This window comes from Muntiacus reevesi, chromosome 7 (genome assembly GCF_963930625.1).
Source record: "Muntiacus reevesi chromosome 7, mMunRee1.1, whole genome shotgun sequence".
In the NCBI taxonomy this organism is placed as follows: Eukaryota; Metazoa; Chordata; class Mammalia; order Artiodactyla; family Cervidae; genus Muntiacus; species Muntiacus reevesi.
The window spans coordinates 70,782,368-70,795,641 of record NC_089255.1 but is presented as its reverse complement, the minus strand read 5'-3'; the positions used below and the strand labels follow the sequence as shown (position 1 = coordinate 70,795,641).

The 13,274-nt window shown below is 45.5% G+C and overlaps 1 protein-coding gene across 1 annotated transcript in view; it reads right to left on the bottom strand.

The window, feature by feature from the left end:
* The window catches only part of PRKCH (protein kinase C eta), a 231,508-nt gene that overhangs the window by 63,876 nt on the left and 154,358 nt on the right, over window positions 1-13,274 (bottom strand). Inside the window, exon 10 of the mRNA XM_065940924.1 lies at window positions 6,317-6,471. Coding sequence (XP_065796996.1) covers window positions 6,317-6,471 — 155 coding nt within the window. The remainder of the gene's footprint in view (window positions 1-6,316; window positions 6,472-13,274) is intronic.

The window sequence follows — 13,274 nt, the reverse complement described above, 5'->3', positions numbered from 1 at the left end:
CACCATACTTCAATCTTTAGGCTTTAGTACTACTAAATTTCTAGTAGTTTTCTACCCCACCCTCCATGGACTTTCATACTTCTCAGCATTAAGTTCTAGAGCTTGTCCCCTACCTAAACACCTACTTAACTTTATTCAGCTTTTAACTTTACATACTCAGCTCAGGAATCATCTCTATAGGAAGCTTGCCTAAATCTGAATCTTAGGCTAAGTGGCTGTTCCCTGTGCTCCCATAATGCCCTGGGCATGCTTCACTTTTGGAACCCACTTGCTATTATTTATGGGCCATCTCTCCCACCCCACAGAAAGAACCTTAGGGCAGACACCACATCTACTCATGTTGTATCTTCACCTCCTAACACCAGTGGAGGCTCTAATTATGTCCTGAGATCCACTGCCCTTTCCTCAGTGAGATGGAGTGAAAAACACCACGTGTTTCTGAATGCCCTGTTTAGCCCTTAAGCTCAGCGTTCTATGAAGACTGAATGAAAATTTCCTAATGGTGCTATTTTTTTCTGAAGATGAAAAACAAGTTGCAAGTGAGCCCTCCTAAGAAAACATCCACCCCGAGAAGCAAGTTACTGTTTGGATATTTCAGGCTTGAAATCTTTCATCCGTAACAGGGAACTTGGCACTAAGTAATCTTGGAGGTCTCGTCTGGTTCTGACATTTTGTGATTTCATTGTTGAATATAAACACATAGATCTGGACACAAGGAACTCTCTGTGAGCGGATGGCTCCTCCAGGGACTGACAACATGACCAGCCTTACCCAACTTTTAAGTAAATTATTTACAAGGAGTGCCTAATAAAATCTTAAAAGTCACCAGAGGACAGAGAGCACACTAAGTTAATGAAATGTCAACTAAGGGAAGTGATGCCTCCTGGATCCCAACCGTACTGGACTTCTTTCTCTAAAAGGTTTTGAACTTGCCATGTTCCCTCCTGATACTGGGCACCTCCATTTGCTATTCCTTCTTGAATGCTCTTTCCTTCCCTCTTTACTTTACTTCAGCTCGTGAGTCACTTCCTGAGCAAAATCTTCCACCTTTCCTTGACCAGATTAAAACATCCAATGAGATCTTCGCATTCAGCACAAATGCATTCCTCTTCTTCACAGCACTGGTCACAGTGGCGATTTGGTATTAATATGATCATGTGATTGATGTCTTTCTCCCTCACTCAACCATACTCTCTACAACATAGCACCTTTGTTTTTGCTCATCACTGTATCCATATCCTTGGCAGAGAGTTGATGCTCAATAAATCCTTGTCAAATATCCCCAGAGGCTGTGCAAGGGAGGACAAAGGGGGCCGATGCGTTTCACTGGAGGAGGAAACGTCAGGCTGTTCTAATAAGCTGGTAATTCTCAGAGCTCTCCATCGTACCTTTGAAAAAAGATCTTGGGAGTTAGGGATTGAAGTCACTTTCTGGTGATGGAAGAGCAGGCATGGAATGAGGCCACCAACTGGCAGAACAAGCTAAGAAGAGAGAAGGCAAGCATATGACTAAAAAGTTTGGAGTTCCAGGAACAATGCTAGGTAAAAGCTCACAGCCAAATCCAAAGTGAAAGTTACTAATGTACTGAGAATCTCACCACCTGCACATCCTAAAGAAACAAGAGCTACTATATGAAGATTAAAATGACAGTTGTCACTGTTTTTGTAGCACGCATATCAAGAAAGAGTAAACCTACTTCTTGGGGCAGAAGGAATGAGGCATTGTATGGCAGAGGGAAAACAGAACTCCTAACTTTGACTTTCATCTTTATCTAAAAAGACCATTTTTATCACTAGAATGAGTAGAATGAATATAAATACAGAACTGAATTCCAATACAGGTAAGAGTCTAGAATTCTAGGCTCAAATGAAAGACATATGGGGACTCTGTAAGTTCTGCTAATACTTAGGAGTTAGAAAGGCCCCAGGAGATAGGAATCAGACAGGTGTTACCCCAATTTTCAAGAGAGGGAAGAGCTAGATAACAGAGAACAATGACTCAAGCACACGCTGCTACCACCAACCCAATAGCAAGCTGATTTGGAAGCAGATGACTTGTGACTTCTTAAACCTGAAAGCAATGCTCCCAGAGGTGGCTTCTAGCATGGGCTCTCTGAGCAAAGCAATGCTCAGCTAACTTTAGATCACACAGGAACGTGAAGTCAGCAAGGAATCTGAGGGTCCCTTACAGTATCTTTGAGAAACAAGAGTCAGATGATATTAGAGACTGGTGTATTCATGCAGACGCTACAGCTGTGCTCAGAGAGAAGCTTAAAAACCTCATCTGGCAGGGGTATTGCTAATCCTCTCAAATTCTGAATTTATTTAAAAAGTCAAATTAGGTAGTGATTGTTCTCTAATTTGAGGAGAACTCAAAAGTGATTTTCTTTTAAAACTAAGGTGCTGCATAAGTATACAAGTACAAGACAATATGTCAAGTCTGGCAGTCACCCTCTGTGATCAGTCCAACATCTGGGAAACAGGAGAGCAAGTGACCCCAGGAAGCACTTGGAGCTTGAGGAGTAAACACCGATTACCACGCACCCCACATGCTGAGAACTGCACAAGGCACAAAGCAGCTAGACGTGTAAGATGAAAACTGTGCATCGAAATGCACCGTGTTCAAGTATAGCCTCAGAAGGATGAATCAAAACTTAAACTGAGCTCTTCTATAAATTCTTCCTCTCTCAACCTATTTTAGATACATTCCATGTTTTCTCAGAAACAGAAAATCCAATGGGTGCTGGCTGGCTTTGGGAGCTGACATGTCAATGATGGCTGAGTTCCTGTAAGTAAGTTCCTGTAAGTAAACCTTAATACAGCTTACGAAACAGGATAGAAGTGGTGCCCGTAATGCTGGCAGGCAGGTAAATGGGATGCGGGGCCCTTTGTTTGCCCAGTTGTGTAGGGCTTGACTCTGGAAAAAAGTCAGTGCCCATGTAAATTATTCATGAGTACTATCTGGGCTTCTAATCAGCCAACAAGCCCTGAACAAAGGAATGAATGGTCTTTTTTCCCCTTAGCAAGGTGACTCATTGACTGCTTAATTCAAAACCCTCTGGACTTGGTCTGTGGCCACACCAAAGCTCCAGACCTTCCAACCAAAGGCAAAGGGGCAGCCTCTTTCCTAGCTGCAATGCCCAAGAGCCAGACTTCTGTTCCTCCATGAAATGCAAGTGAACACATGAACACATCTGAGAAATCAGGGTCAGAACGTAAGCAGAAAAGCACCTGAATGTAACTGGCCTGTCTCCTCTCATACAAGGCACAGTTGGCAGAGAGAGAGAAGAAAGTTATGTCAGAGGGAGCCTAAGGCAGTACTTTCTAAAGTCCCATTTGATGATGACTTGCAAATGGCACCATCTTTGTAATTCACTGGAAAAGAAATACTTCCCCTGGAAAAATAAGACAAAATAGCCAAACGACAACAATCCTATTTGAATAGATCAGAGGTATCATTCAGGGGGATTTTTTAGCTCTGATAAAGGTCATCCCAGGACATGTATGATATACGGAGGCTGTCCAACACTCCTACTGTGCTCTCTGGATCAAATTCATACCCCTGGGATCCAAATGTGCCCTTTGCTATGTGTGGATTCCAGGGACTTGGCATCCAAAGGCTTATCCTTAAGACTTTGCTCTCAGGCCAATACCCTGAATGGAATTAAATTATCCAATGAAATAAATCCACAGGATGAAAATAGCATTGGAATCTATCCTAATTAAATGTGCTCCCTTCGAAGTCAAGCATATCAGTAGAAACTGCACGTGGAATTCAAGCAAAAGAGTACATTAAATTCTCAGATTTGAACTGCAATACCAAGAACTGAAATAAAAATTCTCAAGATGTCGGCTGATACTGCTTCACCAGAAACCACATCAGGTTACACTGTCCATCCTCCACATTTCAAAACAAATGAAACAAGGAGATGGAGACACAGATGAAGCATGTGCCTTGCATGAAGGTAATACAGTCCTATGAAAAGCCAGAATATTTAAGTATTCAAGTGTTTTCCCCCCTTGCTGATCTGAATATTTGTATCTTCCCTTCCCCACATTATATGTGAAGTTTTAATTCTCAAAGTTGATAGTATTAGTAGGTAGGGCCTTTCAGGGGTGCTCAGGTCATGAGGATGGGGCCTGATAAATAGGGTTAGTGCCTTATAAAAGTGGCTCCAGAGAGATCTCTGGCCTCCTTTACCATATGAGGTCACAGCAAGAAGGCACCAGCTAGGAACCAGAAAGAGGGTCTCCATCAAACATGACCATGCTGGTGCTCTGATCTTGGATTTCCAGACTCCATTGTGAACAATAAATGTTCATTGTTTATAAGCCACCTAATCTGTGCTATTTTGTTACAGAAGCCTGAATGGACTAAGATACCCATTCTGCCTCATTTTCACAAATCAAAGTCACTCTGTCACCAAAGGGGGAGTAAGAAGTCCACTCTTCAAGGGGTTTACTTGAAAATTTACTTTACAGTTGTACCCTAAGCCTTTAGGTCTCTCCTGAGGAGACAGTGTGGCTCAGTGGTTAAAAACATCACTGGAATTCTGGCTCCACCACCAGTGAAATTGCAATCAGTTCAAACTGCAATTGAAAATCAGTAACTCATCTAAGTATCATGGATAACACTAGTGTCATATAATTTATTATTAGGAGGATCAAGAAAGAAAATGCAGGTCAAGTACTGGGCCTGTAACAAGTACTCCATTTAGCTTTTGTTGCCATTTTTTTTTGTTTGTTTGTTTTTAAATTAACAACACAAGCCCTTGTCAAACAGGAAAGTGGTTATTCTTAAAAATTAAATGTGGAGAAGGCTCTCCTTGGGGTCCACAGACCAGAGATGGGTAGCTCAGCCACGGAGAGGAGAACAAACGCGGAACACACAGTCCAGAGCCCCAGACCACCACCAGGAAGGGCCTAGAACCCCCTCCGGCATCAGAGACCATGTCAGCAACCACCAACAGCCATGCGCTGGGCTCCAGGCTGAGACAGGAGACATGCCCTGAAGGAGCCGCCAGGAGAACAGCACGGCCGGGTCAAGAAAGCACAGAGCACAGACCTTCCACAGAGCAACCTGTGGCCGCCTCATGACTTAGCAGTGAGCGGAGACTCTTGGTTACCTTCAAGGGATGACCCGCTGCGGGCTCTCCTGCCTAGCACCCCACTCTGCTACCTCACAACTGGGGCTGTGACAGAGCACTGTGTCCACTTGAGCTTCCACGGCTCTGCACTGAGAATTTACTAGAAGACATTTTTGCACCGCGCCTGCTCCATCTCGTTTTTCCACTTCTTTCTGGCACCATGGACCAGTCCTGCTGCATTCTTTACTGATCTCACTTCTCTTTGCCTATTTTTTTTTTTTCCTCTCAGGGTACTTAAGAATATTTAGTTTTTAAAGCTCTCTCACACTTTAATAATGATGTTCATACTGTCACCAGCTCACAAAGGAACAGCAAAGCTAATAAATGGCAAATTTCAATCAGGAAATTCTTTACATGAATGCACCGGAGAGAGAATTTTTCTCAAAGGAAAGAAACAATTGCCTCTCAAAGAAGGAAAAATAATGGAGCATATGTGGCAACTAAGTTACAATGTGATGTAAAGGGCAGGAAGACATTGTTGACAATGGGAAAAAAGGAAAACTTGAGGATGAAAATTACCTAACACTCACTATTATATTTCCCACTATACTCAGCTTTGTGTCTGAGTATAGGTTACTTTGATCTGCTCTGAGATCTAACAACATTAACCAGATTTCAAGCCCGTTTAACATGTGATATATTACGATAAAGACTGTGTGTCATGAAATGAAATCAAACAAGATTTAGGAGGGGACTTCACATGATAGACATCATCAAGCAGGACCCTGCTCGTCAACAGGTCACCTCTTGGCTCCTGGACTGGTGAGCGGCAAGCCTATCTGACCATGATTCTTATCACAGCCATTTAGGGCAAGAGGTATTCATGCTCTGCAGTTTAGGCATGGATTCTGAAAATGATATGAATCACTCCTAAGGTTAAAACAGAGGAGACCAGCAAGTTCAGCCACTTGAAAACCCCAGCTGAACAAATGCATGAACAGTCTCCTTTCGAGACTCTCAAGCCTATTTTACAAATACAACACAGGCACCAGTTTTAGTCTGCAGGCAGTGCTTATCATTGTGTTATTCATTTATTCTAACGGACACGCAAACCTTTGTGAATTTCAAAAGGAGTTCAACTGTCTATCATGAGAACTGGAAGGACAAGCTGAATCAGGGGAATGAACCAGGGATGAATTTTGAGAGGGTTTACCAGCACCCAAAACTCACCTATAGATGATTCCTTTGTCATGAAGGAACATAAGTGCCGAAATGATCTCTGCAGCATAGAAACGAGCCCGTGCTTCATCAAAACGCCGTGACTTCTGAATGTGAAACATCAAGTCGCCCCCATTCACAAACTCCATCACAAAAAACAGACGATCCTGGGTACAAACACAAAAAAAGGATTCAAGGTGGTATCCATCAGCCTAGAGATCAGTCAGCATCATATGATCTGGGACTTCAGTGCGGGGAGAAGAGGTTGTTAAATGGAGGTGCTCGATGGAACACCCTGACAGCGACTCAGGGCAAAGCAGGAGGGTCTAATGGATTAGATCCTGGGGATGGTGGGGATTGGTGGGTGTTGGGGGGGGGCAGTAGGTGGTGATAGTAACACCTGGATCTCTTTTAAAGAATTTCACACAACCTTGAATTTCTGTATTAAAGTAGAGAAGGTATCAGAAGCTTTTGGTTCTAATTCTGCACCTTAAACACCATGTAATCTTTAATTAAATTTTCTTTTGGATATTCAGCATTAGTAAGGTGAGAATGATGTCACTATCTCTACCAAAATCATTGAGTTTCATAAACTGAAAGAGAGCAACATAATCAAAAGGTGCATGCTTTCTTTTGTCTGGAACATGCAGAGGTATCACAGCAAGTAAGAGACATCCCATAGGTCCCCACACCTGGGCAGAGAATAACTAGAGAAAAAGGAAAACATTTTTGACCAATCAGCCAGACAACAGTCTAATGAGAGTGGCAGAGTTGCCTGGATGTTAGAAATTTCATTTAGCCCATCACAAGGTTCCTGAATCAGAAAAGGGAACTTAAAGTCAAGTGAGATGCTGTCTCCATCTGGAATAAAACTCTAACCCAGCAGGTTAAATGGGCTCTTAAAAATCATTGATGCAGTTGGTGTACTAAGTACTGTACAAGTGTCATGAATAAAATGCTGTGGAAAGCAACATCGCTTAATGGAAGAAGTGTACAGGTCTCCATTGACAAGTGGTGTCTCCAAAAGGTACAGCGTAAAACACGTTGCTTTGGGGACCTCTGAGATCAAAGGGTTTGCTTGCTCCCTCTCATGAGCATGTATGGAGTCCCAGGTTAGCCACGTGCTGGGGTAGGTGCTGGAAACGAACAGAGAGTAAGAGGCATAAAACACAGTCTCTGTCCACAGTGTGTCTGCTCTGGGAGATACACATTACTTTAAAATAAAAACACAAAGTCATAAAACCAGGTAAATTTTCAAATTCTGGTAAATGCTGTGAAGGAAAAGTGGAGGAAGCAATGACATCATGTCATCTGTTTGTGGAGCTGGGAAGGTCACTCTGAGCAAGTGATGTGTGAGCCAAGACCTTCAGAATGAGTGCCATCAGGGCCATTGGTCATCTTTCTGGGGGGTAGGAGGGTGGGAGGTTGTTTTGTAAGGAATCTGGTATTTTACCAATTCACAAAGGATATGTATATGCACCCTGAAGCATTTTTATTTGTGGTTTCAGTTCAGTTCAGTCGCTCAGTCGTGTCCAACTCTTTGCGACCCCATGAACCGCAGCACGCCAGGCCTCCTAGTCCATCACTAGCTCCTGGAGTCCACCCAAACCCATGTCCATCGAGTTGGTGATGCCATCCAACCATCTCATCCTCTTTCTTCCCCTTCTCCTCCTGCCCTCAATCTTTCCCAGCATCAGGGTCTTTTCAAATGAGTCAGCTCTCCTCATCAGGTGGCCAAAGTACTGGAATTTCAGCTTCAACATCAGTCCCTCCAATGAACACCCAGGACTAATCTCCTTTGTGGTTTCAAGTGCTGCCAGCTCTGCCAGGGGCTGCCATACAGTCACAATTGAATGGCAGACAGAGAGGGCAGAGATTGTGTGTGCTCCTCTTCACCTCCTGATCTACCACAGGTGTAATCAGGCTCTTCCCTATTGGAAGACACTACCATTATGAACTTTTATTCTCAATTTAAGACAGACCTTAATTAGAAGGAAAAAAAAATCCTCTGGGTCTATGAAACATCTCTTTCTGCTAATGAGAAGCAAGACTTCAGGAGTAAAGATGGAATAGCAAGATTCACACACACAAAACCAAAAACCAAATGTCAGTAGAACAACTCTTCAGGCTGGCCAATATAAGCCAACAGAAAACTAAAAATACTAAGTCATCTGACTAAGCTAGAGGCCTTCAACTGAGTGGGAGTGCCTGGCCAGGGGAGAGGCCAAGTTGGGCAGGACGAGCTTGGATGAGCAACAGGGCCCCCTGTTTCTTGTGTCGGGCAGGCTCATGTGGAAGGAACAGGTTAGCAGTGGGTGGGGCAGAGGGTGAGCCTGTGATAGAGGTGGGGCTAGGAGCTACAGCCACATACATGGACACTGTTATGCCCCTGCTGTGTTTATTTGGAGGGGCCTCAGGGGCCTGATGAGGATCCAGGCCTCAGCAAGAAGGTACACCTGATACATTTTTGTTAACTGGCCTGTCCACCTTTTCATGGCTGTGTCTGGCAGCCACATGAATTCCAATAGCTTAAAATGCCTTGTTACTGGAACTGGGTCAGTAGGTAAGTGGCTACTCTGTAAGCTGTGGACATCAGTGAAGTTAGCATGAGCGTCGACGACAGCAGGCATCAAAAAGATGAGGGCATTCCAAGGGAAATTGCATCCATTTCTAGCTTGCCCCCAAAACAATTCTCATAACTTCAAGTCTGAAAAGCCAGACTCTGGGCCAAATTCCAGATCTGGGGAAGGAAAATACTGCCTTCCTGCCTTGGTCGAGCTTCTCTCAATCCCACCACCTGCCCTAGAGGCAGATTCTCAGATAATGCATGGGTTCCTGGGAGGCATGCACACCTGGGATGCACAGGAAAAGGTCATAAACTTTAGAACCGAGAAAGCAGGGGCTGCTTTTCACCCAGAGTTTAACTCTAACCTCCTGTCTGGCACCACCTAGAACAGAGGGTACAGCTCATAGCCCTTGGGCGACACATGACGCTTTAAGCAAGCAGGAAGGGAAAACAAGCGAGTTGAGACACAATGACGCTTTAACAAAAGTAATGGCCCATCTTACCAAAGACCTACAATAAGGTCACAAGGGAGAAAAATAAAAGCATGTTTATCAGCTAGCAAAATGCCTTTGTTGTGAAGAGACCTTCTGTTTACATATAATTCAGTTCACTCTATTTTAAAATGTCTGCTGCAGAGACAGTTAACATTTGGCAGCAATTTCCCCACAATTTCTTTTGCAGAGGTGGAGATAAATGATAAAAATCTCCAGTTTTTAGCCAAGAAGATTCACTCATCATTAGCTGGGGGTGAGTGATAAGCCATCCTCAGCAATAGGCTTTCATTAAACATGTCCTTAGGTGGGGCTTCTAAAAGTGTGCAATAAACAGTAGGGGCTGCTGCTGCTGGCAGCTGTGATGGTGAAGATGTTTTACATCAGAAAAAAAAGATCATACACATGAATGTACAGAATGATTTCAGTTATAGCCAAAGATGCAGATATGCACAGAAAAGATGAAAAAAAAATGCTTACATGTGACAAGTTGTTTTCAATTGTGAGATCTCGGATGATGTTTATCTTTTTTATATTTTTCCATATCTCTGAAGATTTCTATGATGACTGTTACAATCAGAAAGAAACCAAAGTCACCCATGGCTTCCTCCATTTTCTCTGATTTTCATATGAAAGATGGGACATTGGAAAGGACAATTTTGAGACTGTCTCAGAGCAGGTATTCAGGCAGTAGGAGGTGGGATTAGGAAGCCAATAGAAAAAAAGGGTCTTTACATCGCTGGTTGTTCATTATTAAGGCCCCTAGTAACCACCTTCTCCCTTAACAGCCATTCTGATGCCTGATGTAAGCATGCCATCAGGCTGGTTGCAATCACATCCAGAGAGACTCAACAGCCTCCGACTTGGGTCCCAGGGCTCCACGGGGTGTACGGGGTCTGAGTTCTGGTATGGGCTGTACAGTCTACTGAATCTTTCAGAGAGACCTTTTGGGCTCACGTTAAGAGTCTCAACAAGGAGGAATAAATGTTTGCTGGGCACACACTGTGCCGGGCCCTGGGTGGGGACTGAGCAGCATGGAATGAAGGAGAGCCCAGGCCTCCTCCCGGGAGCACGGCAGCCCAGAGTGCTAAGCGCAGTACCTGGGCATAGGGGGCATCAGGGGACACAGATCGGGGACACTGGAGCAGCTGGAGGCTGGGGCGGGCTTTGGGGAAAACTAGGAGGAGCCGATTTCACCAGCCTTGAAGGCTGAGGAAGCATGAGGCAGGCTGGAGTTGGGATGGACAGGGCAGGACTCAAGGTGAATGAACAGCTGGAGTGTCAGGGGTGAGGCAGGGTGCGGTGACCGCCAAGGGGGACACTCCCCAAGCACTGAGGGTGCTGAGTGGGGGCCTTACTGTAGCACATGCGGCTTTCATGATCAAGTGCTGGTACAAAAAGCCAAGGCTAGTTAGGATGCTCCCCTTCACCCTTTCCCCAGGTCACCCACAGCTGAGAAGAGGGCCCTAGACCTAGGAATACACGGGATCCCTCACTATAGGCTTTGGTCATAATTACAGGACCAGTGTCTGGGCTAGAACATGTGGCGACTATGCTTTTTCAAGGGCTTGGCTTGAAAAAGACTCCAGGAAGTGTTGGAACCTGCCACAAATAATAAAACCTCAGCTACAAAAACCAGTGACTCTGGCTGAATTCTACTCCTATGGAATGAATGCCACCAAGCCAGAAACCTTTCATGTTAAGCAAATGACCTTTAAAGGCAGAAGATCACCATCCACCTACTCTCCACGATCTGTGATGCTTAAGACATAGTCCTGCTGGTGACTTCACAAACACTAAGTCACTCTGAACAAACCCAAATGGGAAGCAACCAGAGGAAGCGTCTGCTGGGATCCATGCATTTAGGGAGGCCCTCATTGCATGGCGGGGTGGATTAAGGTTGCCATGAGTCATTTCTGGGGCACAGACGAGCTTCCAAATCCCACCATGGGCAGGGAGGGCAGACGGCTGCTTCTGTATGTAAGCCTGTATAGACAGCATTCCAGTTTTTCTAAAATCCAATTTCCTAGATGCTGAGCCTGGACACCTGCACAGCCTCTGGCTCCTCAAAAGGAAGTCTTGCCCTGATCCGCATAGCAGCAGATTGAAGGTCCCGCAGACTAGTTGAACCTCAGCTCTAAAGCCAGTGGCCCAGCCCTTTGTCTGTCCTGTGCTCCTCTCTTTTGTCCCTGATCCAACCAACCACAAACGCAAGTCATTAATGTGGAGGAATAAGAGCAACTGAGAAATCTCTTTGTCCCAGGCAGCCTAGCCCAGCCCAGCGCAGCCCAGCCCGTGCGAGTTCCAGGAGGCCAAGGAGCTGGTGCCTGGTTAATAATAGAATTCCTGTCATCACCTGCCTGCTTCCATTGACCCGCTGCAGACTGGGCCAGGTCCATCTGGGCTACTGTCAGTCCTGGGCTGCTACTTCCTCAGGCCACAGGGGATAAAAATATCCTGTGACCTGAAAGTGACTGTCAGTATAAGCAGTGTGCATTCCCTAAAGCCCCTCATAAGGACTGTTCTTTAGGAGGTAGAACTGGTACACAATCCATGAGGAAAAGCTAAAGACAAAACACATGTTTAGGACTTCCCTGGTGGTACAGTGGATAAGAGTTGGCCTGCCAATGCAGGGGACATGGGTTTGATCCCTGGTCTGGGAAGATTCCACAAGTCACAGGACAACTAAGGCCGTGTGCCACAACGACCCAGCCCATACGCTGCAACTTACTGAGTCTAAGTGCTGCAACTACTGAAGCCCTAGAGCCTGTGCTCCATTCCAAAAAAGGCCACTGCAATGAGAAGTCCATGCACCACAACAAAGAGTAGTCCCCACTCGCCACTAGGCAAGGCCCATGTGCAGCAAAGATGACCCAGTGCAACCAAAAAAAAAAACCTACCCGTCCAGATAAAAGTGCTATGGTACCAGTGGCAAGGTGACCCTGCCGAAGGAGGGTGACTCTAGAGAGAGCAGGGGCCAAGGATGAGACGCCTTAGGGTCAGTGCGCCAGGCACCTCCAGAGGTGTCAGCTGAGCTCACTGAGCCCTTTCTCAGAGACCTGCGCTGGCGCGGTCACACAGGTAAGTGCTGGACACACTGCCCGTGTGGTAAGTCGGACCAGGCTGCCCTTCCGCCCCACCCCAGGCCCCTTCACAGAAAACTGGAACTGAGACGGGCAGGTTGTTCAAGCAGGCTGTGCTGAGCACAGAACCTGAGGAGGCATGAGCCAAGCAGCGGAGGCTTCCGCCTTTGTGCTGTGAACACATGAAAAGTCTTGCTGTGTCAGAGGGGCAAAAGCCTGGATGGGCAGATGAAGGGGAAGAATGAGGGCAGAGACAGAGAGCATGAATGGCTGAGAAGGAAACCGTCTGGGTCCCTCACAGCCTTCCAGCTTCTGGCCTCTGCAGAAACCTGGCCAGTGTGTGCCCTTGGGTTCCATGAGACACCCCTGTACCTCTGAATCTCTGTTTTCACTTCTCCTTTTTTGAATGACCCTGGTTTAGTATTATCCTATTATTTTCTACCAGGAAAAATTTAACTGAAACATTCACCAAATTTTAAGGGGCAGGAGGTTTCCTGATTTCTAAATCTGGGGTAATAACATCTCTAATTACACTGATCGTGTGAAGATTAAACCAGAAGCCAAGTGCTTGGCGTGGCACCAGACCCAGAAGAGGATCTCAACAAACAGATACTACTGTTATTACTACATACCACAAGGAGGACCAAAGCTACAGCTGGGGGACCGTGTGCCCAGCCTGAAGTCCCTGGTGTAGCTAAAGGGAAGCAGCGTGGTCAGGGCCGTGGCTTCCGGGGAGCCCGAGATACCAAAGCAGTTCCTGCTGCGCTCTATTTTCTCTTCCTCAAAACTCTCATCTACAAAATGGGGATAATAAGATGACTGAACTCACA